At 43.0% G+C, this 27,703-nt stretch overlaps 1 protein-coding gene across 1 annotated transcript; it reads right to left on the reverse strand.

Moving 5' to 3' along the window:
* Positions 1 to 1,302: 1,302 nt before the first annotated feature.
* On the reverse strand, positions 1,303 to 21,697 carry SH2D1B (SH2 domain containing 1B). Its single transcript, XM_041722516.1, has 4 exons — positions 21,456 to 21,697; positions 7,274 to 7,337; positions 4,866 to 5,031; positions 1,303 to 2,858 (listed from the first exon to the last, which is right to left on the reverse strand). The coding sequence occupies exons 1-4, from the start codon at positions 21,617 to 21,619 to the stop codon at positions 2,818 to 2,820; spliced, it is 435 nt and encodes a 144-aa protein (XP_041578450.1). The 5' UTR covers positions 21,620 to 21,697; the 3' UTR covers positions 1,303 to 2,817.
* Between the last annotated feature and the right edge of the window lie 6,006 nt (positions 21,698 to 27,703).

The raw sequence follows: 27,703 nt of genomic DNA on the forward strand, positions 1-27,703 counted from the left end.
TCCATAGGGAGACTCATACAAATTTGCTATCTCTTTAGGATGTCTATCTCTTTAGGAAAGGATCAGCAAACCTTGTTGGAGGGCTACTACAGAATGCCATGCATCATTTAAGATACTGAAATATGCTCAACAATATAGATGAGAACCAAACATGGTGCTGAGAAAAGTAATAACATCATTGGAACAATAGAATATTGTGTATGTGAATATAAAAGTTACGTATTCCTTCATCCAATGCCGTACATTCTACAGCATTCTGTCAAGGGCATATATCAAATACTATTGAGCTGCTTCCTATGGGAGAGAGTGTGAACATTGGAATGAGAATTAGAGGCAAAGGGAATAAAAATGAAATAAAACAGAAGAAAGGTCTTGTATAGATTGATGGTGATAATGAGCTAAGAACTAAGGAATGTGATTAGCTTCTTAACTCTCCATATATAAGTCCAAAAGAAAGAGAGAGAGAGAGAGAGAGAGAGAGAGAGAGAGAGAGAGAGATTCCCACTGGAGTTGTGAAAAGATGGCAGTAGGATCCAAGGATCCCTAAATGGGAAGGTATCTTGCAGGTAGGCAGTCTAATTTCTGAATCTCTCCCATATCCTTGGAAAAAAAATCACCTTCCACTTCCACTACAGCACAGGGCAGGCTGTTTGCATAAAGATCTGCTCTAGTGGTTTCAGAGTTCTTTCTGATACATGGCTAAAACCGCCCTCCCATAAATACCCAGCCACTGGTGTGAGTTCTGCGGTCTGGCATTGTACCCTCTTTCAGAGAAAAGTGACCCAGATACTTGATATACCTATTGTAGGTTTAGACATCTTCCCTCTTCCAGTCCCATATGCCCAGATCTTTCAGCTGTTCTTCACGAGACCTGTTCACGGTCTTCTAAAAAATTTTAGCGATTTATAGCATGACGTTAACATCAGCTACTGTTTGCTCATTTGAGGAGTGTGCTGGGGACCATGTAAGGTGCTATACCTGGGTGCTCATGTAAAGGAAATCACTTTTATCAGAGTTATGATTGAGAGGTCTTGAACTGGATGCCTACGTGGCTCAGCGGTTGAGCATCTGCCTTTGGCCCAGGGCATGATCCTGGAGTTCCAGGATCAAGTCCCACATCGGGCTCCCTGCATGGAGCCTGCTCCTCCCTCTGCCTGTGTCTGCCTCTCTCTCTCTCTCTCTCTCTCTCTCTCTCTCTCATAAATAAATAAATAAATCTTTAAGAGAGGTCTTGAACTAATACTCTTGTTCTACTAGATTTTGAAATGTCTAAAGTTCAAATAAATCTCTGCTATCCGGAATGAGAGACTACATTTTAGATTGATTTATTCAGTCGTTTGTTCAAGAAATAAGTAAGTTTTCATTGGCACTGGATATATTTTCTGTTCAAAAGATTGCTGTGGAAAAAAAAAAAAGATTGCTGTGGACTCTGGAAACTGGAACATACTTCTTTGTACCATGGATGTAGAATCCAAGATCGGGACCGAACCCCAGAAAGCAAGCTTGCCAGAAGGATTTTTGGCTCCCTCAGCTCTCTGAATATGGTGGCTGCATTTCACTCCTAACCTACTTGGTAGTAGCTATGGATTTCTGTGACTCAAGAACTGCGAATGGCTCACACCTTGGGACTCCAACCACAATGTCTGTTCATGTTGTCTGGAAATCTCTAGTTCCTCTCTTTAATAACTTTGGAAGATACGTCCAGTGGGTAAAATGAATCACTATGGCTTGAAGATAGGTAAAAGAATGGGCATAGAATTTGGTACATTGCACACTAATCAGGTCTTAATTAAAATTATGAACTAGCAGAAAAATGCAAAAGATTAAGAACCAATTCAACAAACCCCTGCTTCTGGTCAAAATCCTGAGAATGGGCACATGTTTCCATTGCTCTACACAGCACATTTCCACACTGGGGAATATGAGGGAGACCCAACCATGCTTTGGTGGCACCTAAAGTCTAGTTGGGAACAGGAACCACAAGAAATAGAGTATTTCTTAAATCCCCACAGATACCACTGTGGTACAGGGCTACACCCGCACTGCTGAAGTGGTTGGTGCATAAGTGAAATTGGGCAAAACCAGGGGGAAAGTGTATCCATGGGTGTGTTTGGCAAGAATATCAAGATTAGTAAGAAAGAGAAGAGCTGGAATGTGGGGAAGAAGGACAGGTGGCGGCGGGCGAGGGGAGAGGTCAGGGCCCCCCCACCATGACTCAGACCAGGACAGGCAGGTGCGGAGAACATGTTAGCTGTTTGGGAGGCTGGGACTCGGATCCCTTGCCACTCCCGTGTACATCTCCATAACCCCAGATCTCCTCAACTCCATCAGGCACAACCCAGCTCAGCAGAGGGGTGGGAACATGTGTTTATTTTACAGATGAAGGTATGGAGACCCCCAGATGGGGGAAGAGGCTTCTCCAAAGTCACATCGCCACAGGGTTGGAACTCAGTCCCTAAGTCCCGGCCGAGTGTGCTCTCTCCCGTGCAAAGCTGTGTCTCCGATCGCCTGGTCTGCAGGAGGGCATCCACTAGGATGCAACGGTATCTTTAAGAAGTCGAGGAGAATAGGTTCAGGCTGTCCTATTCCCAGCAAGAAGAGTGGAGGGGGATGAGGGGAAGGAGTCTCAAAGCGGCTCATGGCGAGTGCACGGGAGGCAGAGATGCGGGAAATAATTTCTCTGGGAACATCTTCAGAGAGTCTGAATTCTCCCCGCGAGCTAAGTATTCCACATGCGCACCTACAGGAGAAGCAGGGTTGCCAGTGAGAGCTGTCACTCCATCTCTTCTCTAATTGCTTTGTTCAGTCTCTTTGTCTTCAGGGTAAGACCTCCACATAGTCACTGTTACTGTTGTTCTCTGTGGGGGGGGTGGGGGGAAGCAGAAGACCAGCCATGAGGCTCAACACCCAGGAATCACACAGACCAACCTCACTCATGGAAGAGACGACCTCTCCCCAGACACAGGATGACCTCGATGCTACGTCATAGTGACATCTTCAAGGGCTGGGGTATCACGGGGCAGCCCTGGGTGGCTCAGCGGTTTAGCGCCTGCCTTCAGCCCAGGGCGTGATCCTGGAGACCGGGATCAAGTCCCACGTAGGGCTCCCTGCATGGAGCCTGCTTCTCCCTCTGCCTGTATCTCTGCCTCTCTCTCTTTCATGAATAAATAAATAAAATCTTTAAAAAAAAAAAGATTCTTGAAGGGCTGGGGTATCACAAGGAGCTCTCCCGGCAAAATAGGGGGGTCTCTTTATAAGTTTAGGCACCCAAGTTTCAGCTCCAGATGCCTGCACTGACCAGCAGAACCCCCGTGTCTCCCTCAGGGTGAAAACATCTTAAGCTTATTCTAAGGAGGCGGAGGGAAGGGGAGGAAGCCAATGAGCTGAGGAAAGGATGTCTCCCCTTTGGTAGCTGAAGGCTTGGAGTTACCTACCAGGGCAGCTGGGGTGCTAAGACTCCAGCCCAGTTCTTAGGAAAGATCTTTAAAGGACTCTCTCCTTGGCATTTGTGATTATTTTATCATCGCTGGACCGATACCGCCACGGCTCCCACCACCCTCAGCAACTCATCTGGGTTTTTCCTAAGGGCTGCGGCCCTTAGGAAAGTGCTCTGCCCCCCTTTGTGCTCTTTTTTTCTGTAACTTTTGGTGCAACGTGGCCATGGGACTACACCCATGGCTGAACCTATAGGAAGTGACTCTGCATGTACATGGGTGCAGAGTCCTTGGCAGGGGGCAGAGGAGGGGTTTTTATTTTAATCATTAAAAACCCATGCTTAGTTCTGCTGGGAAGTGAGAAGCTTGCGCTGGCAGCCCAGAGGGTGACTGAAGTAGACAGAGTAGGATGTGGGGGCGGGGGGGCTGTGGGCTCCCTGAACTCTGCCCTCTGCCCTCCCCCCAGTTCGTGCCTCCTCCCGGTGCCCCCATCCTGGCCACTGATAACCGCAATCCCTCTGCTTGGGAATGGGACCACACATGCCACCACGAGAAGACAGTAGTAAACCCTAAATGTCTCCGGAAGTCCGTGTGAAATTCAAACCACATCATAACTGACAAGTGTGAGAGGGAGGACTTCCTGAGAGGGGGTTTCAAGGGGGGTGGGTAAGTGATTGTGGCTGCAAGTGATGCCATTTGAGCAGCCTCAGCGTGGATTCTCCGCACTCAAGGTGATCGACCCCCTCTCATTTCCCACCATGGCTTAATACCGTTAGGGTGATATGTGAAATAACTCGTCCCCTAACACTAAATAGATGAATGCTCCGCAAACACCAAGCAAAACGTGACTCTGCATGAGCCTTGGTGAGGGCATTGAGGCAATTTTCTCATTTGAAAACTTGGCCTACTTGTCCATCTCCTCCCAAGCCTGTGGATCGTGTAAGGTCACGGATGAGTTCAAGGTCAGCTCTCCCCTGGATCAGCGCCCTGGGGCCGCTCCTGCTCTCCTGACCCTCCGGGCAGAGGGCCCCACGTGGGGGCCACCCCCAGGGCTCAAAAACAGCCTGCCCAACAAGATCTTGCCCAACAGGGGCAGCCCGGGTGGCTCAGCAGTTTAGCGCCGCTTTCAGCCCAGGGTCTGATACTGGAGACCCGGGATCGAGACCCACGTCGGGCTCCCTGCATGGAGCCTGCTTCCCCCTCTACCTGTGTCTCTGCCTCTCTCTCTCTGTGTCTCTCATGAATAAATAAATAAAAAATATATATATAAAAAGAAGATCTCGCCCAACAGGATCAACCCTGCTTTTTGTGGGCAAAGCCTTTAAGAGATAACACAACAGAACAGTGTGTGCGTCTATAAATTCTACAGAGTCGGTCAGGGGAAGAAATGGGACCACGATCCCTTTCTGACCCTCGTGTGAGAGTTTTTACCGTAAATACTATCCAGCTTTATCCGTGATCTTCTCCACCTCGGGCAGGAGCTGGCTTTCTTTATCGGCTGTATGAGGTGCACCACCAGCCCTTGGCTTGGTTTCTCAAACTTGGAGATCAACTCTTTTAGGTTTGGAAAGATCTGTTTGGGAGCACCTTCCACCGTCTGCCAAAATACAAGAAGGAGATGGCTCATCACCATGTATTGTGTGTGAACTGTGACACTTGTCAAAGCAGGGGTTTGAGCCCCCCCACGAAGTGCTATGTCGGAGCTGGAAGACTGCAGACGAGCAGCTGGCAGTTCATGCTTACGAGCTCACACCCATCAAAATACTCAGAAAGCTTTATTTTTAAGACCGGCCTGTGACCTGAGCTACTGTGGGCAGAGAGGATCTGGGATCGGGGGTCCTCTAGGATCCTAGGTCTGCAGCACCGAGGGAGCCCCCACCCTTGGCAACCTTGCCTGGGACACTGCTTGGGATACTAGTGCAGCCGGTCACCCTGTGGGAGCTGGTGCCAGACACTGTGCCTGCTTTCTTGATGATCACTGTGTTTCCCATAGGGCTCCATGTCAAACTGCAGAGAGAAGTGGAAACCAGAAGGTTCTCTGACATGTAGTGTGGTTAAACTCCACCAGACACGTAGGCGGACGCTGAAGTCGCCTTTGGGCAGGTTCTATAGACGCTCATCACCAGCCCCCACTAGGGGCTCTGAGTGCGTCGCTGCTCCTCAGCGAGGTGCCCGTGTCCAAGTTAGAGCTGACTTCCGGGCCTCGCTCTGGTTTGTCCAGACAAGAGACGAAACAGCGTACTGGGGAATTATCACCATTTCCCAAAGCATGCACGACAAGGAAAGAAAGTGTTAATAGATGTTTCTTTTTAGAAAACATCTTATGTCGAGATAATTTTAGATTGGAAGAAAAATTGCAAAAATGCTCTTAAAATCTTTATATATATATATCCTTCACCCACACCCCAAATGTCTTTTAAATTGTTTTTTTTTCAATATTTATTTATTTTATACAGAGAGAGAGAGAGAGCACAAGTCGGGGGGCAGAAGGCAGAGACAGAGGGAGTAGGCTCTTTGTGCAGCAGGGACCACCCCCCCATGTGAGGCTCGATCCTAGGATCCTGGGATCATAACCTGAGCCACCCAGATGCACCTCATACCCCATATGTCAACACTTTATTGTACATATTTGCTTTTCATTTTCTTTTTCTAGATGCACACACATATATGTACATGTATAGTGATGCATATACATAATCTTCTTAAAAATTTTTTTTGAGATTAAGTGCAGACATGATAGCTTTGTAACCCTAAATATGTCAGTATTTTCAAAAAGGCAAGAGCATTACATATCCGCACCACAGTGATTAAAATGAGGAAATTGGGACACCTGGGTGGCTCAGCGGTTGAGCACCTGCCTTCGGCTCAAGGCGTGATCCTGGATTCCCAGGTTTGAGGCCCATGTCAGGCTCCCTGTATGGAGCCTGCTTCTCTGTCTGCCTATGTCTCTGCCTCTCTCTCTCTCTCTCTCTCTCTCTCTTTCTCATGAATAAATAAAGTCTTTAAAAAAATAAAATGAGGAAATTAATCTTGATGTGGTATTGCTTACTAATCTACAGACCTTATTCAAATTTTGTCAGCTGCCTCACTAACATCCTTTGTAGGAAAAGAAAAATTATCTCTATACAACACACCCACATATGTATGTGTGCTATGTATGTGTTTGGGGATCATGATATATTCTGATTTCTTTTAGATATTCACAATGAACATTAGCATATCGAAGATTCTGAGAAATCTGGCGGCGAACAATCTGCTTAACCTTGTCTGCATGTGTTTCAAAAAGATTATTTCAGGATTCTCTGTTGGTAAAGATTCGGTTAAACTTATTTTGCTCTGCTTCCTAAGCCAGAGGAATTATTTCAAAACAATAAGGATTTTCTGCTTAGTGCTCAGTAAACCAGAAAAATTAAAGGACCCCCCCCCCCCTCCAAGACTAAGACTGCCCATGGACTGATGCTTCTCTTCATATTTTCATACAACCGTGGAACTGCCTTGGCTTCCTGCATGTTCAGACCTGGCCCCCCTCCCGTCCCGTCCTGCCCTGGTCACTGGGTAGTCTTCTAATTGGACAGTGGTCTCACCCAGAGTCCAGGCTGGTCCCATTTAAGCATTGGGAGCTGGGGTCATGCACCTCTACAAGTCTGAACAACAGCCGTGAATATTCAGGGATGCTCCCCGTTGCCCTCAGAGAAAGGCAAGGTTTACTTTTGATCTGACTCTACCTCTGCAAGTTGCTTCCCTTTTTAAAATGCCTCTAGGTGGTCACATCTCAGGCTTTAGAGTTGGTCTATGTGTCTTCTGTTGATGCTGTTGCAGGAGTTCTCGTATGTTCTTACCTGTATATTGTAAAACCCACGTCTCTCTTCGAAGATTCGGTACGTGTAGACTAAATTTTTAAACCTGCGGAAAGATGATTGTGTGAATCATAATGCTCTCATATGCAAATCCAGGGACCATCTACTGCTCAGTTTTGAGCGCAATGCCTTTGGCAATCTTGGGTCCCAAAAAGAAACGGATCTTTTTCAGGCATTCTCAACTGTGGGAATTTGAAAGAGACACAGGTTTGGAAACGGGAACCCTTTTTCTGATGGTGGAAGTCTAGGCTTGTGGCAAAGAGGATCAGGAGAGAGAATTTACTGTTCCCATAGTCTTGGTACTTCTCTCTAGTTTTTTTCACTTAGCTCTGAGTTGATGCAACATACAAAACACCATTGAGCCGTTCCTGTATTGGTTACTAAATGATGCGTCCTTGAACTCATAGAGATAGTTAGTGTTAATTAAAAGAGAGAACGCTGGGAATTTTGTCCAAGGAAGTGACATACTGTGCTCTTATTCTTCTTGGAACGGGCGCCACTGGCTAAGTAACCAGAATCTAGATAACAGACCCAATCTAGCAATTTCCTTTTTTTTTTTTTTCAATCTAGCAATTTCCATAGCATACATACGTTGCCGGATTTCTCCAAATCCAAGATACCATTGATCGTAAGGGCTCAGTTTCACAATAGTTTCCCAGGAGGAAAGTGCATACATTAGATGTCTCTACCAACTGGTCAACCTATTCTGATTCTCCAGAAGTATTAAAGTGTTAAAAAGAGAGAGAGAGAGAGAGAGAGTGAAAGACATTGACAGGAGGCCCAAATTATCTGCCGATCCCACGCCCACCCCCGGAGCTTGCACCTATGCCAAAGAATCATTTGACTGAATTGGGAATTTAGAAAGCAACTTAGAGCTTTAAGGCACAGAAGATTTGATCACTGATTGTCATTGATTGGCTTTGGCAATTGACCTCAAATCCCAATCCTTTCTGTGGGGGTTCCTGAGGCCAGACTAAGCCAGTGGGTGTCCCCAAATTACATCACAAGCAACACAACATTCCCCATGTGTCCTTGTCCACATGTGACAAAGTCCCCCAAATTTCTTTTCATGGAGGCATCTCGTTCAGATCGGATCCGAAGGAGGTCCGTACATTGTGTTTGGCCGATCACATAGTTCTTTGAAACCCAACTATCTTATTTTAACTTCTCAAATGAGTTCATTTTTAATTACGCTGTTGTAATATCAGCTAAGAAAATCTCCACCAAAAAAAAAGAAAAAAAGAAAATCTCCACCGGAGGAAAATGAAAGAGTAAAACAAATGGAGCGTCTATGTCAACTAGTCCAAAGGCCATGGATTTCCAAGTTCTAAAGACAGACGTTGCTCAAATATGATCTTTTTCTTTGCAAGGCATTTAAAATGAAATAATAAGCCATGTGGCAACAGTGCTTTACAGAGAAATTGATTTATTGAACTTGTGATGCCTTTATGCACTTATTTTGGAACGTTTAGGGGGAACAAAACTCTATAAGAGATTACAGAGCAGTGAGATGAGTATCTATAGTGTCACTGGGTAAACATAGAAACTTATTTTTTAATACCCCTTGTTCCAATTATTATTATATAAATGCTACTTGCAAAATGTGTAAAAGAAACAGGGTTTTTCAGCAAGCATTTGCACTAAACATACATCAAAAGACAATGCTGACCTTAGGCCTTCACCCCAACAGCAATGGTGACGGGGGAGCCCTCTCTAACAGATCCTCACAGTCTTGCCTCCACTCTGCCTTGAACCTCCTGGGCTAATCTCATTATTCCCTTTATCCCTGTGTCATCATTACCAGAACCCCAGCCTTGTAGGTCATTAACCCATTCTCTAAACATCCCTACCACCTTCTTGCTCTAAGAGAAACCTGGCTCTGCCCCCAGGACACCGCTCCCCTTCCCCCACCCCCACTACCATCTACCTGGCTGCCTCTTCCTCCCAAAGCCCTCTCCCTGCAGGACCTGGGGGGGAGGCCAGCGTCCTTGTCCTTGTTGTCAGGGTTCTTCTGTGTTGTTTCTCTCCTTCCTCCAAACCCAGGGCTTTTCGTGCCATCAGGTGCTGTCACCTACTACTACCCTTCACTGTTGTTGTGCCCCTGCTTATTGCCCCTCACTTCTCTAGGGTCTAGCTCTTAGCTCAGGATCACTAACTTCAGTGCTATTCCTGCCCAAAGCTTCAGCCGGTGCTCTTCATGCGTACACGACCCTCCCACCCCACAGTTTCTCTGTTCCTCAAAGTCTTCTCCTGCAGCAGCCTCGTCTCCTCCACCTTCATCAGCCACTCACTCTGTGTTCATAACCAGGACATTGGGACCCGGGGCAAAATGAAAACGCAAGGCCCCTTGCCAACACATGGTTAGAAATTTCGAGATGGTGACGGCAGAGTACGAAACCAAGTGCAGGGCCCTGTGAACGTCGGGCTCTGTGCAACTGCCTGGGTTACAAGCCATGAGGCCAGTCCTGCTTATACTTTGAACTTGTGATTGCCCATGACTGCAACCCCTTCATGGTGTGAACTTCTCACATCCCACTCTCTGGCCCCCACGTCCAGATCATTTCCTCTGTTCGCTGACCCCTTCCAGCCCTTGACCCAAGAGCCTGCAGTCCTTTGGCCCTACCACTTGGCACTCTCGGCACTCACCTGCCTTGGTTCCCTTGGTGGGCTGACTGGTCTCCCCTTCAATTAATGACCACAGACCTCCCGTGGGCTCTGGAGCCTCCAGGCAATAATCTCCTTCCCTGTTCCCTCAACAAGTGACTGTACACTGTCCTCTTTCTCCTTAAACACTGAACACCTCACTTCACTGATGACTTCACAGAGATTCAAGTGATTGGAAGAGAATTTGCAGACTCTGAGCCACCACAGCCATTCGGCCGAGCACTCACATACTCAGCCTTTGTAACCATGCATGAACTTTGCATGCTGCTCCTGGAACTAATTCCTCTCTCTTCCACTGGATGCCACCCATTTTTATCTACTCAAGGACATAGTTCTAGCAATTTTTTTCCCCTCTCTCTCTGATCTCATTATTATTCTTTACATGACAGCCAGGGCTGATGCTTATTTTTTCTTTGTTTTTAATTGAGTAGATGAAAAATATTTACAAAAGTTTAAAGAATAATGGTATGGGACACCTGGGTGGCCCAACGGTTGACCGTTTGCCTTTGGTTCAGGGCATGATCCCCGGGGTCCTGGGATCGAGTCCCATATCAGACTCCCTGCAGGGAGCCTGCTTCTCCCTCTGCCTGTGTCTCTGCCTCTCTCTGTGTCCCTCATGAATAAATAAATAAAATCTTAAAAAAAATAATGACACCAATGTATCATAAAAAAGGGCTAATGAAATTGTCCGATAAAACATATGAAAAGATGTTTTACTTCACTATCAATCAGGGAAATACAATTTTTTAAAAGATTTTAAAAAAAGATTTTATTTCATATTTGAGAGAAAAGAAGAGTGAAAGAGCACACAAGCAGGGGGAGGGGCAGAGAGAGAGGCAGGCTCCTTACTGAGCAGGGAGCCTGATGTAGGACACGATCCCAGTAGCCCAGGATCACGACCTGAGCCAAAGGCAGACGCTCAACCACTGAACCACCCAGGTGCCCCAGAGAAATACAAATTACACCACAAGTAGATATCATTTCATACCAGGTTGGCAAAGACGTGAGAGTTTACTCATGGAAAATATTGACCGTGATGTAAAGCTATGTAGAAAGTTCTACCTACAACTAATGGGGATATAATTAGATATTAATGTCTTGGGGAACAATTTGACAGTTTAGTAAAGCTGAAATGCATGCAATCTGTAAGCCCAAATGTGTACTTTTTGAGATTGGCAATATTGGCACAAAACTGACAGTGCCAGTATTTTATTATTTATTAAAAAAGCAAAGATCACAGGAACTGAATATTTAAAACATTTACAATCTTAAAAAATCATAAATATATTACAAAATGGGAAGAAAACGTTAAATTAATGAAAATACATAAATACATATTTTCTAATATAAACTATCAGTAGATTGGGACGCCTGGGTGGCTCAGCGGTTGAGCATCTCCCAGGATGTGATCCCAGGGTCCTGGGATCGAGCCCTGCATCGGGCTCCCTGCAAGGAGCTGCTTCTCCCTCTGCCTATGTCTCTGCCTCTCTCTGTGTCTCTCATGAAGGAACAAATAATAAATCTTAAAAAAATAACTATCATTAGATTACATTCGTTGGGGCACCTGGTGGCACAGGTGGTTAAGCGTCTGACTCCGTTTCAGCTCAGGTAGTGATCTCAGGGTCCTGGGATGGGAGCCCTACATCAGGCTCCACGCTCAGCACAGAGTCTGCTTAAGATTCTATCCTCTCTCTCCCTCTACCCCTCCCCCACTCTCTTTCCCTCAAACAAGTAGATAATAAATTAATAAAATTAATTAAAATTAATCAAAGAAAGCAAACACTCCAAACCTTATTAAATTTTAGTTAATAATGAAAAATTTAAAGTAAAATTGAAAAAAATAAAGTAAAATTCGTCTTTTTAGTACAATTTTGATGTGCAAAAAGGGAAGAAGAGAGGGAGGGATGAAGGGAGGAGGAGGAGGGAAGAAGGCAGGGAGAGAAGGTGAATCAGTGGTGGTGTCATTACTGGGTTCTGAGGACTTTTTATGCAAATGTTTCCATCCATTGGAAAAGCATGATCTGTTGACACAGATGGGAAATGCTAAAGACGTAAAGTTTAAGCTAACTCTGAATACTTTCCTTTGATTTGTTCATCTTCAAACAATCTCATCCCTTGTTCTGCAACTTCAAAAAAAAATCTGTTTTGAACCTTTTGGATCTTGAAAGGAGTTGCTATCTCTTTAAATTTACTGAAAGCAGAGTTTGCCACTTAAGCTCTTAGTAATGTCAGTGGTTACCTTTCTACGATTCCACACACTCACCGGCTGCTCTGAAACAGTCTTTATCCAAACACAAACACAAAACAAACAGTTCAAAAAGGCTCAGTCTGGGGCACCTGGATGGCTCAGTCAGTTCGGAGTCTGCCTTTGGCTCAGGTCATGATCCTGGGGTTCTGGGATCAAGGCCTGAATGGGGCTCCCTGCGCAGTGGGGAGTCTGCTTCTCCCTCTCTCTGACTGGTCAATCTCTCTCTCTTTCTCTCAAATAAATAAATAAAATGTCTAAGAAATAAATTAACATGACTCAATTTTAACTCCAGTGTAGTTGACATCCAGTGTTATATCAGTTCCAGGTGTACAACATAGTGATTCAACAATTCTAGACATTTCTCAGCGCTCATCACGATTGGGGTACTCAATCTCTGTCACCTGTTGCCCCCATCCCCCCACCCACCTTCCCTCTCTGGTGACCAGCAGTGTGTGTTCTCTAGAATTAAGAGTTTGTTTCTCTGTTTGTCTCTTTTTTTTTCCTTTGTTCATTTGTTTTGTTTCCTAAATTCCACATAGAAGTGAAATGAAATCATATGTTCACAAGACTGATTGCAAATGTTTATATCAATTTTAATTGTAATCGTTCTGGCTGAGTAAACAGATTATAATGTATCCCTAGAATGGAGTACTACTCAGCAATGAATGGGGTGAACTCTGGCCCAGGTAACCATACAGATGAATCTCAAAATAATCATTCTGGATGAAAGAAGTCAGACAAAAAGGGCTACTACTTTATTATTTGATTTACATTAAATTCTGGAAAATATGTATGAATCTGTAGTGCCAGAAAGCAGACAATGGTGTCTTGGGGTCTGGGTGGGGGGTATGGGAAGGAGAGATCAAAAAGGGATGTGAGAAGTTTTGGAGGCGATGGGAATGTTCATTATTTTGACTGTGGTGATGGTTTCATGAGTGTCTGTAAATGTCAAAATTCATCAAATCATACACTTTTTATTTTATATCAATGATACCTCAATAAAGCTATAAAAAGCATAACATAAAATTGTATACGAACAGAATTTATTTTTAATAAATTTTAATTTGGAAACAAAAATTAAGTTCATTTTGCATTCATGCTTATGACTATATTCATGGTTAGTCTTGGCATTAGATAGAAGAAAAAGATTTCCTATATTTGCTGTTAGGTCCTTAGTAAATACATGGTGGCTTGATCTCTGGCTTGATCTCTGGCATGAGGGTGACCCTCCCACAGTGGAGGACCACTCTGGACATGACAACAAGGAGCCAGATCCAGATGGGCACTCAATCATTTCAAAGGTTTATAATACCGGAGGTATTGAAATGCCTACTTTCTTGGCTGTCCGTGGAAATCTTCAACACCATTTAAGATGTGAGAAATACAGAGGGCTACTAAAGACCATTTTCAAATCTTTGGCATTATCTTTCAATTGAAAGGAAAATTTTCAGTTGGAGAAGGTCAGAATAGGGGCACCTGGGGAGCTCAGTCGGTTAGGTGTCTGACTTCTGCTCAGGTCATGATCCCAAGGTCCTGGGATCGAGCTGCGTGTTGAGCCCCATGTGGAGTGAGTCTCCCCTACACCTCTTTGGGCTCCTCCCTCCGTAGGGAGTCTGCTGGTCCCTCTGCCCCCTCTCCCACCCCCCTCACTACTCACACGCTCTCACTCTCTCAAATAAATAAAATCCTTAAAAAGAGAGAGAGAGTCAGAATACAGGTTTTCTGAGCTTCTGCTTGTCTTTGAATTGTTTCACTCTTTCCATTGGGGTTTGGCCTTATGAATGACATCACGTGAGGCTCTGTGCAAGGATCTTTGCATCCTTGCTCGGTTCATGACAAATTCACGATTAGCAATTGGTCTCACACTGTGACCAGCGGGCACACTTCTTCACGTTCGAGTTTATAGTTTATAAACTTTCGAGTTTATAACCAAACTCAAAAAGGTCATTGGAAGGAAATGGAATTCACTGCCCTATGAAGATATTCTGTGTTTCTTTATGCCATGACACAAGTGTGAAACACACGTCAATAAAGAGTATTTTAAGACTTTTGGCTTCCGGCCTTCTCACTTGTCTTGATTGGGGTGTGCCTTGGTACAACGTTTTGTGGTGCTCATTTGCCAATGTCTGTTAAAATATCAACCATTCTAGGCTTTTGTCTGAGGGAAGAGTTGGACAAACTTTCAAAGATGTAAAGCACAAAAATGTTAATGGTCTCCAATTACACTGGCTCCATTGGGCCAAAGTGGAAACAACGTAAATGTATGATTATGTACCAGTTATGATATATCCAATCAGTAAAAGAGTAAGCAATAAAAGATGATGTGTATTGGTGCTTTTTTTGATGTGGAAAGATACCAACAACCCGTTAGCAGAAACAGCATGCAGATCATCACGTCTAACGACTCATTTGTGCACACGTATACATCTCCCTAGACATGCACGGGGGTAGAGAGCAGTCTGGAGGCATGCGTGCTGAAATACTGGACATAGTCATTTCCACGTGGTGACACTGAGAACATTTTGCTTTCTCTTTTATATCTTTCTCTGCAATTGATTTTTCTAAAATAAACTAAAATGTTTGAAATGCCTTTTTCTTTGTGAGCTCTAGTGTCTTCAAAGATCTCAGACTTGGAGAGCTAAAAATGACCCTCCCTCCCCGCCCCAGGTGTCTCTCTCTCTCTCTCTCTCTTTCTCTCTCTCTCTCCTCAGAGAGGACAGGTGATAAGTCAGGGCACAGACCCTTCACCGTCCTCTGGCTACAAAGTGCCTCCTCTCCTCCCAGGCCTACAGCTGCAGCCCTTGCACCTCCTGATATGGACTCTGTTGTGACTCTACTGATTCTATAGACAGACCCAGCCCCTTCTCACTCACAAAGTCACACTTGCAGAGACAGTGGTTTGGCACGTTGGCGTTTCCTATCAGGCTCAACGATCAAGTCACATTTCCTGTCCACATTTACCTCAGAGCTTTCTGCCCAGTACTATATGCTTCTTGGCCAACTCTCTGTGTGACTTGCTTTATTTCTAAACTTCCGCATAATATTTTTGTTTAGGTCTGTGAAAGCATGGAAGCTGGTATGTTGCCGCTGTCACACCGCAAAGAAGAAAGGGCGGCTCAGTTTCGGGAAGCAGAATGGCAAGACCCCACAGATCGGAATCTACTGCCAGGCCCTCCAGACCCCTGCTTGGGCACCTTATGACAGACACAGTTCCGAGGTGACAACCTTGAACATATTTCAGTGGCACTGGAGACATTGGCAAGAGGGGATATATAATGACATGTTGACATGTTGGACAAGTTGTTTAATGAGAAGCTCTCATTTCTTTCCCCACAAACCAGGGATAATGTCACCCACTAAGGTGACAAGGGTAAATGAGATAAGGAGTGTAACATTCCTCCCACAATGCTTGGCTCATGGGAAGCACGTTCATGGTGGCTCTGAATGCACTGATGTGGGAAAAGAGGCTGATCCTTGGGTTGCACATCATTTGGCTTTGCTCACATAAGGTTGTGTATCGAAGCACGGATTGCTTTGTGCGACCTCCTCCGAGGAACCTTTTCTGTACCCAACCTAAAGTCGCCTCTATCCCTCCCTATGCTCTGATTCTGTTTGGTTTTCATCATATTGCTTCCTCTTGCTAGAATGTGCTCTCAGGAGGACAAGACTGATGCCTGCAGCATTCACCACTATTTCACCACCGCCTAGAACCGTATCTGAAACAGGAGAGGCGCTCGGTATTTGCGTGTTGAATGAATAGGTACAGGTTCTATTACTCATCCTCCCACTACCAGGTCCACCTGGGCTCTCCACGCCTCAGTCAATGGGTCACCCCATTGTTCTCAGTTCCCAACCGCTCTGATGGAGAGCAGTCGTCAGTACACATGGTGCCTGTTTATTCCTCCCCCCATTTATTTCTTTATTTTCCCCACTAGGCTTTGAGCTGTGTTGAAGGCACCAATCGAGTGCCTAGCATAGTGCCTGGCAGGTAAGAGACTTTCAATACTTGTTGAACAACTAGAATTGAGTGGTCCGCACTGATCTCTGTGATAACAAAATTTCACAAGGGTCATGATAAGGTCCATTTAGATGGGGGCCATCTGACCTGAGCCGTAAACCTGAGGGCACCTGCAATGTGTCTGCCTTTCAGGGACCTGGGCAGGGAAGAGGGTGAGGCCTGATTACGTGCAGGGACCCCAAAGTGTGTATTCATCCTTCTTCACTTGATTTATTATTTTTGACCTATTTTTTTTATTTTTAGAGATTTCACTTATTTATTTATTTAAGAGAGAAAGTGGGAGAGAGTGTGAGTGGAACTGAGGTTATAGGGAGAGGGAGAGGGAGAGGGAGAATCAGGCTCCTCACTGAGCTGGGAGCCCGATGCGGTTCTCCATCCCAGGACGCTGGGATCATGACCTGAGCCAAAGGCAGACACAACTGACTGAGCCACCGAGGCACCCCTGATTTATTATTTTTTACATTTCTTAGTCACTTTTGCTTTAGAAGAACACATGAGCTGGGTTGCTGCTCCATAAAATAGTTGAAAATAAATGTTGATTTTTTAAAGAGAATCCCAGTAGAGACTACCTACCCTGAGGTCTGGATCAAAGTCTTTCTATCTCTATGACATCCCTTGCACCTTCTTTTCCCATTCCCACTGTTTGTCCCCCCCACCCCCATCGCTAGTTCTTCACCATCTCCCAGCTGGAGACACAACAGTCTTAACCACCATCACCTGTCAGCTTTGGTGCATCCTCCACACCAGATTGGAGTTCCTAAAACTCCAGTTTTAGAGAGTTTGGGGAGTTCTAGTCTTATCACTTCTCTGCCCAGAAACCATCTATATCCTCCTGCCATCTATGGACTCATTCTTCTCAGACCCCATAATATTATCCCCAACTTACTTTTCCCAAAGCTGGTCTCCAAGCTACCTTTCAGGATCCCTGTATGATTGATCTGTGCTTTAAAACATCCTACCTCTAGACCTCCATTCCTACCCCCTTCCCTCCCTAACATGACTTCCATCCCATTTCCATGTGATCAAATCTTACCACTCTTCTCAGCTCAAATCCCACCCCCTCTAAGAAGAGTCTCCTGCTCATATTTTCTGCCCTTCCATGTGCATAAAACTGTCTCTTCTTAAACTTTACCTTGTTTAAATCTATTTACATGTTTTGGATCTCTTGAAAAAAATTGCAGGTTCCCTATGGGAATCTCCCTAGGTCCTACCACAGTGTTTGAATAGATAATAGGGATTCACTACCTTTTTAGACATTTTTTCTAGTTACAAAAGTAATATGTGCATATATAAAACATTTGAACAGTGCAAAGCTATCAAATGAATAAATTCACAACCTTTCCCCCAAGTCATTCTTTCTTAATTTCCTAACTGTAACCCACTATTACAAGTTTCCCCTATACCTTCTAGAGATTTTGTATGAATATACAAAGATCCAGGCATACTTTTTTTTTTTTACACAAATGGCATCATGCTTTGCATCTTGCCTTTTTCTTACAATAGATGTTGGGAGGTTTTTTCATGCCACATACACATTTACCCAATCTTGTTATCAATTTGCACATACTCTTGCTGTCACATGTAAAATAAGGTAGGCAATTGTGAGGTCATGTAAGATAGATGTTTTTACAAAAAAATTTTTCTAGATAATCTCTACACTCAATGCAGGGCTTGAACTCACAACCCCAAAATCAAGAGTCACATGCTCTACCAACTGAGCCAGCCAAGATAGGTTTTTATTAGTGAATTTAGGGTCAAGGGTTACATCCATGCATTTTATGCTTGGGCCACGTCACCATTGGAAGAGACTGTGTTATTAGCCTGTGTGAGGGTTTCTGCTTCCTGACACCCTAACTTCATTTGGGCATTTCCATAGTTTTCATTCTTGCCTATTGAATAGGTAAAAATGGTATCTCATTATTTTTCCAGTTTGTATTTCTTCAGTTATGAGATCTAACATTTTTCCTTATCTTTACTTTTCACATTTCTGTTTCAAAGAATCTCCTTCTCTTTCCCTTTCCCTAGTTTTGTATTAATTTTTAAAAGCATTTATCTGTTCATAGGGTTCACTTGTCCTGTCAGTTTGTTGATAGTCTTTTTAAAAAAAATTTTTTTGTTGATAGTCTTTTAAGTGTTATTATCAGCAGTTTTTTTTTTTTTTTTTTTAATAGTGGTCAGATTCATCAGACTTTTCTTTTTTGGCTTCTGGGCTTTCCATTCTGCTTAGAAAGGCCCTTTTCAACCCCAAGCATATATTTTAATAGTTCATTGTTTCTTCTTAGTGGTTTCATGTTTAAAAAAATAATGTATGCATTAGAACCACTTTGAATTAACTTTACTTTAAGAAGAAAGGAATTCAGGTATATTTTTTTCCAAAGCCACCAGTCAAGCGCCCCAACACCATTCATGGTTGTTCATCATTGTCGATGTGAAATACTCTTTTTTTTTTTTTTTTTTAAGATTTTACTTATTCATTTGACCCAGAGAGAGAGAGGGCACAAATAGGGGGAGCAGCAGGCAGAAGGAGAGGAAGAAGCAATGGAGCCCGCTGCAGGGCTCAATCCTAGGACCTTGGGATCATGACCTGAGCTGAAGGCAGACGCTTAACCAACTGAGCCACCCAGGTGCCCCTGAAATACTCTTTTAATCATATGCTAAATTACAATGTATTTGGCCTTATTTCTACCATATTCTGTTTTCTATTCCATTGATCTGTCAGCACCAAACTCTTTTTTTTTTTTTTTTTGAAGTTCCTATTTACTTAAGTATCTCTACACCCAACATGGAGCTCAAACTGATGACCTCAAGATGAAGAATCACACGCTCCTCCAGCTGAGTCAGCCAGGAGCCTCAGTACCAAATACTCAATTACTGTATAAATCAGTCATTTTACAATGTTTTTAAATATTTGCTAGAGCTAGTTCCTCCCTTTTCTTAAGGTTTTATTTTTAAGTAGTCTCCACACCCACAACCCTCGAGATCAAGAGTCAGATGTTTCCCTGACTAAGCCAGCCAGGTGCCTCTAGTCCCCTTTTTTAAATAAATATTTTTTTGGCTATTCTAGCAAGTTTCCTGCATTCCACGTCCCACCTGAATGCGTTTTATGATTCTTGAAGAAAACTAAAAGTTCTGTTGATTTTTTTTACTGGAAACATATCAGATTTATAGATTAATTATGGTAAGCTGATATGCTTCTAAATTGAGTCTCTAATTTGATGTACATCTTCTAGTGAATTCCTCAGTAGGTTCTGAAGTTTTCTCAGACAAACCTTACACATTTCACATCACATTTAACCCTGGGTATATTATTATTATTATTATTGCTAATGTAAATTACCTGCTTTATATCTTCTTCCTGGTTACTTTTCTTTTTTCTTTTTGCTTTTTTGTTTTGTTTTGTTTTGTTTTTTGTTTTTTTCTTAATGAAAAAGCTATGATTTTGATTTCAATTTTATAAGCAGATGTTGTTATTGAATTTTCTTAAATTTACTTTTTAGGGTTTTTTTCAATTAAATCTTAGATTTCACAGGCATAAAATCATGTCAACTGCAAATTATAATAATTTTGCGTCTTTTTTTTCAACTTTACCTTGATTTCCTTTGGCTAATAACACTTGCCCAAATCTCCCAGAAAATGCTCCATAGTAGTGCTGGTAATGAGTGTCATCAGCTCATTCATTATTTTAGCAGGAAATATTAAGAAATTAAGATAATTAGATATTAATTAGATAATATTTAATTAATCTAATTAAACATCTATTTTCTTAATATCTAATTAAAATATCATATTATATATAATATATATATTATATTTTATTTATATATTTAAATATTATATCTATCTAACTTTGAATCTTTAAGAATATGTAAGTACATGCATGCATGTGTATGTGTGTGTATTTAATTAAGGGATGAATGTTGAATTTTTTCTAATACCTTTTAAGCACATTTGAGTGAGTTATGCATTTTGTCAACTTTGACCTACTAATATGTAATTAAACTACTAATTTACCCAATGTGGAACCATCCTTGACTTCTTGGAATGGACCAAACTTGAACTTATGTGTTACTGGCTCCTGTATTGTTAGCAGTTTATTGAAAATGGATCTTAATTGAAATTGGTCTATAGTTTTCTTTTGTGCCCGTGTCCTTTAGGAAAAAAAAATATTTTACCTTCCTATATAGAAACTAGGAGAAAAAAAAAACAGTAAACAGAAGACAAACAACTCAAGCTAAAAATGGGTGAAGAAGGTGATTGTGCAATTCTCAAAAGAGGAATTACCAGTGGCTAAAAAATACGTGTAAACTCTCTTCATCCCTGAGAGTGAGAATTCAAACTGCTAACCCTCTTAAGGCTACCTTTCTTTTACCTGCATCCTTGGTATCATATAAAGAAAAAAAAGAGATCTCTGCCTATTTCGTTAGTATCAAATCCCTTTTGTCCTCACACTCAGAAGCACTAATGCATACTCATAGACACATTTGGGTTTTTATTCCTCTAGCTGCTAGAAGAAAAATTTCAGTGATCTCTCTAAACAGAACATTTAAAGATAGTAGGTTCCCATGAATACTGGTCCAGGATTGTTTCCTAAACGGGACTAACAAGCTCCTTCAGCAGGCGAGCTACTGGAATTTCACGCTGAACTCTTTGGAAATGCCAGGGGAATTTTTTAATACGAGCAAGTTGGTTGAGAAATCAGGGTCTCTGATTCTTCACCTAGAAAATGCTCATGCTGGCCTTGATAGGCTATAGGAAGGATGAAAGGATATGATGCATGTTGAGGCTCTGTACGAACCTTACAAAATTTGAAATTGTATTTTAAGCATCCCAAGTGGAGCCCGCAGAAAAATGTGAACACTTAAGTCTCTCAGATTAAAATTTCATAAAGGACATCTAGCCTTTTCCAGAGCAAATAAGCCAACCTCTATGGGAAAGGGCACCTTCCCTGTATCTGCCTCACCTCCAGGCCTTCACAGCCCTTCCCTTCACCGCCACCCACACCGCTGCTGCTGCAGAGGGTCTGCTGGGGTGGCATTTGCACCAGGGAGAGAAGGGCAGGTGGAGGACCTGGGACAGACACTCTCCTTGCAGGCTCTTCAAGCACTGCCCACCTTGTTCACATTCTGCTCATTTGGGCCACAAGGGCAGAGTGAAATGCAATTTCTTTGGTATTTGGCTGTATCAGCACCGCATTCAGGGTAAGGTTCTGAGATGTGAAAGATGAGACTACTCACGAGACGCAGAGGCACAGAACTCCTGGCAAAGACTCACTGTCCCTTAGCAGGAAGTTGCCATCTATCCCATCCTTGAGCAGCAGGTTCTCACAGTCTTTCTTGGACAGAGGGCCATGGTAATAGGGCAGATCCGTGGGGAGCCTTCGGATATCCCTGTAATCCATGCCCAAGCTCCCGGTCAGCTCCAGGGATGGAACTGGAGGAAGGGGCCTCACAGAGTCTGGAAGCGATTCTTCCGCCAGCTGGTAGGAGTGAGACGAGGCGGCTCTGCAGGACTCAAAACAGTTTCACAAGATACAGGAAATGAGAGGGGTGGAGTGATGAAGTGACCACACACTTCAGCCTTAAGTGACCGTAGTGTGACTCAGAAGTATGTGAAAGCAGGTTGAGCACGCAGTCTACTCAGTGATGTTTCATGTCTGGGGCTGCAGTGCTGAAGCTGAGCTCCCTAGAAGTGGGTTGCAACCCTGTATAACACCCTAGATCACCCATTTTCACCCTCTCTGGCTGCCGATGTTCCTTTCAGGGAGCACGCCGCTACCTTTTGCTGTGACGGATGCCTATTTCCTTGCTGAAGCTGCCTATGATTTGCTAGGCTAGGATCATAACAGGTGCTCAAAAAGTGTTCAGATGCTGAATGAGCCCAGGTACGTCCAGATGTAATGGAACAGTTGAGTAGGACATGCATGGGTCAAATGCATGAAAAATGGAAGATGTCAGTGGGAATGGAAAGCAATTGAACACGGTGGGGGAGGACAGCCCATCCCTGGTTGAGCCTCCTAGCCATTGATGAAGAAAGGCTGCTGTGGACATTTTCCAGCATTATGCTTTCTGGGGAAGGAGCTGGTGCAGGTGGGAAGGACATCTGAGTATGCACAATTAGTTCAGGGATGCATCTCTAGGTGGAAGAAAAGAATAGAGTAACTTTGGTTGACTATCCTCGAGTCTTTGAAACTCCCATTTTGGAGGACCACAGTGATGTGAAGACCAGGAAGAAAGACCAAGAAAAGTTTATCCAGCCAGAGACACTGAGCCCTCCTAGACAGGCTGGTATTGATGAGAAAATCCCTTTTTTCTTTCTTCCTTCCTTCCTTCCTTCCTTCCTTCCTTCCTTCCTTCCTTCCTTCCTTCTTTTCTTTCTGAGCCTTTTCTACCTTGATCAGATGATATATTTGGGAAAGGGGCCTTCTGTCATCTGAAGGTCAGAGTTAGCCCTAAGAGTAATTTTCTTAAGATTTATTTATTTGAGAGAGAGAGAGAGAGAAAGAGCATGCGCAGAAGGTGCAGAGGGAGAGGGAGAGAGAATCCCAAGCAGATACCACACTGAGGGAGGAGCCAACGCAGGGCTCCATCTCATGACCCTGAGATCATAACCTGAGCTGAACCAAGAGTCAGATGCTTAACCAACAGATGCAACTTAGGTGCCCCACCTCTTACAAAAGAGTAATTTCTAAGGCTTTTTCCCTTTCAGCTTTATTGAGATATAATTGACATATAACATTGTGTGAGTTTAGGGTGTACAATGCATTGCTTTGATACATTTATGCGTTGCAAAATGATTAGCACCACACCATTACCAAAACCTCCATCTTGTCTCGTAATTACCATTTCCTTTTTGTGGTGAGAACACTTAATATCCACTCTCTTAACAACTTTCAATTATACAATATAGTATTATTAACTGTAATAACCATGCTGTACATTAGATTCCCTAGAACTTATTCATCTTATAACTGGAAGTTTATACCCTTTGAACAACATCTCCTTGTTTCCTCTAAGGCCTTTCTGAGCAACCAAACTGTCTACTTATTATTAATTAATTAATTAATTTCAGACAGAATAAGCCATGTAAGCATATCTATAATCCAAAATTTTATTTTTTTAATTTAATCTATTTATTCACGAGAGACACAGAGAGAGAGAGAGGCAGAGACATAGGCAGAGGGAGGAGCAGGCTCCCTGTGGGGAGCCTAGTGTGGGACTCGATCCCAGGACCCTGGGATCACACCCTGAGGCAAAGGCAGACACCACTGAGCCACCCAAGTGCCCTGTAATACAATATTTTAAATTGGATCACGTTTACTTAACTCCCACAATCCCTACTGACTGTACAATGTCAATTGGTGTAAACTATATGTGAATTTCTTTCCGTATGCAGCTGCATTATTCAAAAATTTACAGGACTTGCTACATATCTCAAGTATGTATCTATAAAAATAAGAACTATGGGCTCATGATTCAGCCTTACTTCTCTTAATGCCTTCCTAACCAGATGATTATTTCATCTTGCTGCTTTGCTTAATCTGCCCACCTACTCATGAGAAACTTACATTGAGCTTCCTTGTAGTGGATTTTTGTTCTTCCTTGGAAATCCCACTGCTCCACTGTTGGTGTCATGGAATGACATTCATCAAGCGACTTGTTATCAGAGAGCTATGCTTTCAAATCCTAATTTATCTTGTGTGGCTGAGGGCCATGTGCTATTGAATTTCCTTGGAATTATGACAAGTGAGGAAAGAATTTTTGCTGGTGAAAGAGGAAGCTTGGTGTGAGGATATTTTTTGACCAAAGGGAGCAAATAAGTTGGTGCATGCTCAAAATCTTTATCATCACTAGGACCTTTTTGCCTTTTTTTTTCTTTTTCAAAACCCAGTTCCCTCATCCTCACTCATCATAAGAGAAATGCCAATTAAATCCATACTGAGATAACATCTCCCACTTATTATATCGGTGAAGATCAGAACTTTGAAAACATACTGGTTTGGTCATGCTGGAGTGAAGTATAATAATATTTTGTACATTGTTGGTTGGAATTCAAAGTGATTATAACTCCAATGGAGTCTGGCAATACCTAGGAAAGTTACATAGGCGCTTGATAGAATCATCTCACTTTCATATTGTAATACCTAATGAAATAAATAATTCAGGCAAAAGTAGTCAGTGGGTGAAAGTTTTAGGCAAATGTTTGGTAATGACCTTTACCAGGGAGACATCAAGCTGTCACCCCCTGAACCCACTGATCAGTCAGCATAACTAAGAGTGGGACAACTAGACATTGAATACCACTAACAACTAGACACTGAATACCTAACAACTAGACATTGAATACCACTAACTTGAAGCCACAGGAAACACATAGCCCCACTGTGAAGTGTACATGTTGAAGTTGAAATAATCAAGCCCTTATAAGTAAATTCTATTTATGAAACTACAATGAGGAAGCAGGAAGACAAAATCCAGTATGTGGGACATTTGGTAGGAACAACTAACATGATTTCCTCATAGGTCAATGTTATACAAACTTAGTGAGAGAGTGGGAGAAGGAAGACTGCTCTAGGCTAAAAGAGATTTATGGGGCATAAAACCAATGCAACATGAGGGTCTTTTTAGGTCCTGGTTTGAAAAAAAAAAAAAAAATATGGGGTCCCTGGGTAGCTCCGCTAAGTGTCGGCTAAGTGTCTGCCTTTGGCTTAGGTTATGATCCCAGAGTCTTGGGATCAAGCCCCACATTGGGTTCCCTGCCAGTGGGGAGCCTGTTTCTCCCTCTCCCTCTGCCCCTCCCCTCTGTTCATGCTCACTCTCTCTTGCTAGCTCACTCTGCACCCTCTCTCTAGAATAAATAAGATCTTTTCTTAAAAAAAAAAAAAAAACACACAAGAAAGTTTCCTGCCATTGGGGAAATTTAACTGTTGGTGGAATAGTAAATGACATCAAGGAAATATTGCTGATTTTTTAAGGTGTAGTAATAGCATTGTACTTATGTGAATAAATATGCATATCTGAGTGATGGTGAGATTCATTATATTAATGGCTCTGTTTTTGCATATGTTGAAATTTTTTATGATAAAAAGTCTTCCATTCTCATGTTATTCTGATCCATGTCACCTTTGAGAATAGCTGCACAGCACACAGCAACATCTTTAATTTCTTACATGAATTCATTCCCCTTGCTTTCATCCACAGCAATCAAAGCCTAGTGTCATGTTTGTAGAACATTGCTTTATCCTCTAGTCATAGTTGATTGGACCAACAGTAGGCTGCTGACCCAAGAGGTTCTAGTCAGAGACCCAAGCCAAGGAATTTGGAAGAAATGAGGAAAAGAAGGGAGAAAGAGGCACAGGGGATGGAGAGTGGGAATAAGAAGGCAAATGAGTTCTCTAGGAATGACTATATAATGGGCACTTTTTTTTTTTTTTTCCTGTGGACCCAGCAGATAGGAGAGAGAAATGGCCGGCAAAGTGAAGAACGAAGTAGACTCATAGAGAGAAGCAGAGTCAAGAGACAATCCTACTAAAGTAACTTATTGAGTGAGAGAAAATATTTGCAAATCATGTATCTAATAAGGGGCTAATATCTGAATATATGAAGAATTCATACAACTCAATTGCAAAACCCCAACCAATCCAATTTCAAAATGAGAAAGGCTTCCTGCCTTGTTAATTTTCCCCATTCTCACTGGTGTGAGGTGGTATCTCATTGTGGTTTTTTTTTTTTTTTTTTTTTTTATTTATTTATGATAGTCACAGAGAGAGAGAGAGAGGCAGAGACACAGGCGGAGGGAGAAGCAGGCTCCATGCACCGGGAGCCTGATGTGGGATTCCATCCCGGGTCTCCAGGATCGCGCCCTGGGCCAAAGGCAGGCGCCAAACCGCTGCGCCACCCAGGGATCCCTCATTGTGGTTTTGATTTGTATTTCCCTGATGGCAAGTGATGCGGAGCATTTTCTCATGTGCTTGTTGGCCATGTCTATGTCTTCCTCTGTGAGATTTCTGTTCATGTCTTTTGCCCATTTCATGATTGGATTGTTTGTTTCTTTGCTTTTGTTTCTTTTGCCTTCCTGGATGTGGATGTATCTTGCAAAAAGTTACTGTGGCCGAGTTCAAAAAGGATGTTGCCTGTGTTCTCCTCTAGGATTTTGGAGAGGATGCAGAGAAAAGGGAACCCTCTTGCACTGTTGGTGGGAATGTGAACTGGTGCAGCCACTCTGGAAAACTGTGTGGAGGTTCCTCAAAGAGTTAAAAATAGATCTGCCCTACGACCCAGCAATTGCACTGCTGGGGATTTACCCCAAAGATACAGATGCAGTGAAACACCGGGACACCTGCACCCCGATGTTTATAGCAGCAATGTCCACAACAGTAAAACTGTGGAAGGAGCCTTGGTGTCCATTGAAAGATGAATGGATAAAGAAGATGTGGTTTATGTATACAATGGAATATTACTCAGCCATTAGAAATGACAAATACCCACCATTTGCTTTGATGTGGATGAAACCTGGAGGGTATTATGCTGAGTGAAATAAGTCAATTGGAGAAGGACAAACATTATATGGTCTCGTTCATTTGGGGAATATAAATAATAGTGAGAGGGAATAGAGGGGAAGGGAGAAGAAATGGGTAGGAAACATCAGAAAGGGAGACAGAACATGGAGGACTCCTAATTCTGGGAAACGAACTAGGGGTGGTGGAAGGGGAGGAGGGAGGGGGGTGGGGGTGACTGGGTGGCGGGCACTGAGGAGGGGCACGTGACTGGATGAGCACTGGGTGTTATTCTGTATGTTGGCAAATTGAACACCAATAAGAAATAAATTTATTATTAAAAACAAAAACAAAATGGGAAAGGCACGTGAATAGACAGTCTTCCAAAGAATATATACAAATGGCCAACAAGTACATGAAAGGGTGCTTAACATCGCCAAACATCGGGGAAATGTCCATCAAAACCACAACAAGGTGTCACCTCACACCCATTAAAAGGGCCATCATCAACAAGACACATGATGACAAATGCTGGTGAGTATGTGGAAAAAAGGGAATCCTTGTGCACCATCGGTGGGAATGCAAATTGGTGCAACCACTCTGGAAAAGAGTATGGAGTTTCCCAGAAAGCTAAAAGTAGAACTACCATATGATCCAACAATTCTACTTCTGGGTATATGTCTGAGGGAGATCAGTATATTGAAAAGACGTCTGCACCCCCATGTTCACTGCAGCCTTATTTACAGTACCCAAGACATGAAAAGAACATAGGTGTCCATCAAGAGATGGCTAGAGAAGATGTGATATACATACACATTGGAATATTGTTCGGCCATGAAAAAGAATGAAATCTTAACATTTGCAACAATGTGGGGTATTTGAGGGCATTATGCTGAGTGAAATGAGTTAGGCAGAGAAAGATAAATATTGTACGATTTCACTTATATATGGAATCTAAGAAAAAAGCCTCGCCCAAAAGATCAGATTTCT

The sequence above is a fragment of the Vulpes lagopus genome, chromosome 11 (genome assembly GCF_018345385.1).
Source record: "Vulpes lagopus strain Blue_001 chromosome 11, ASM1834538v1, whole genome shotgun sequence".
In the NCBI taxonomy this organism is placed as follows: domain Eukaryota; kingdom Metazoa; phylum Chordata; class Mammalia; order Carnivora; family Canidae; genus Vulpes; species Vulpes lagopus.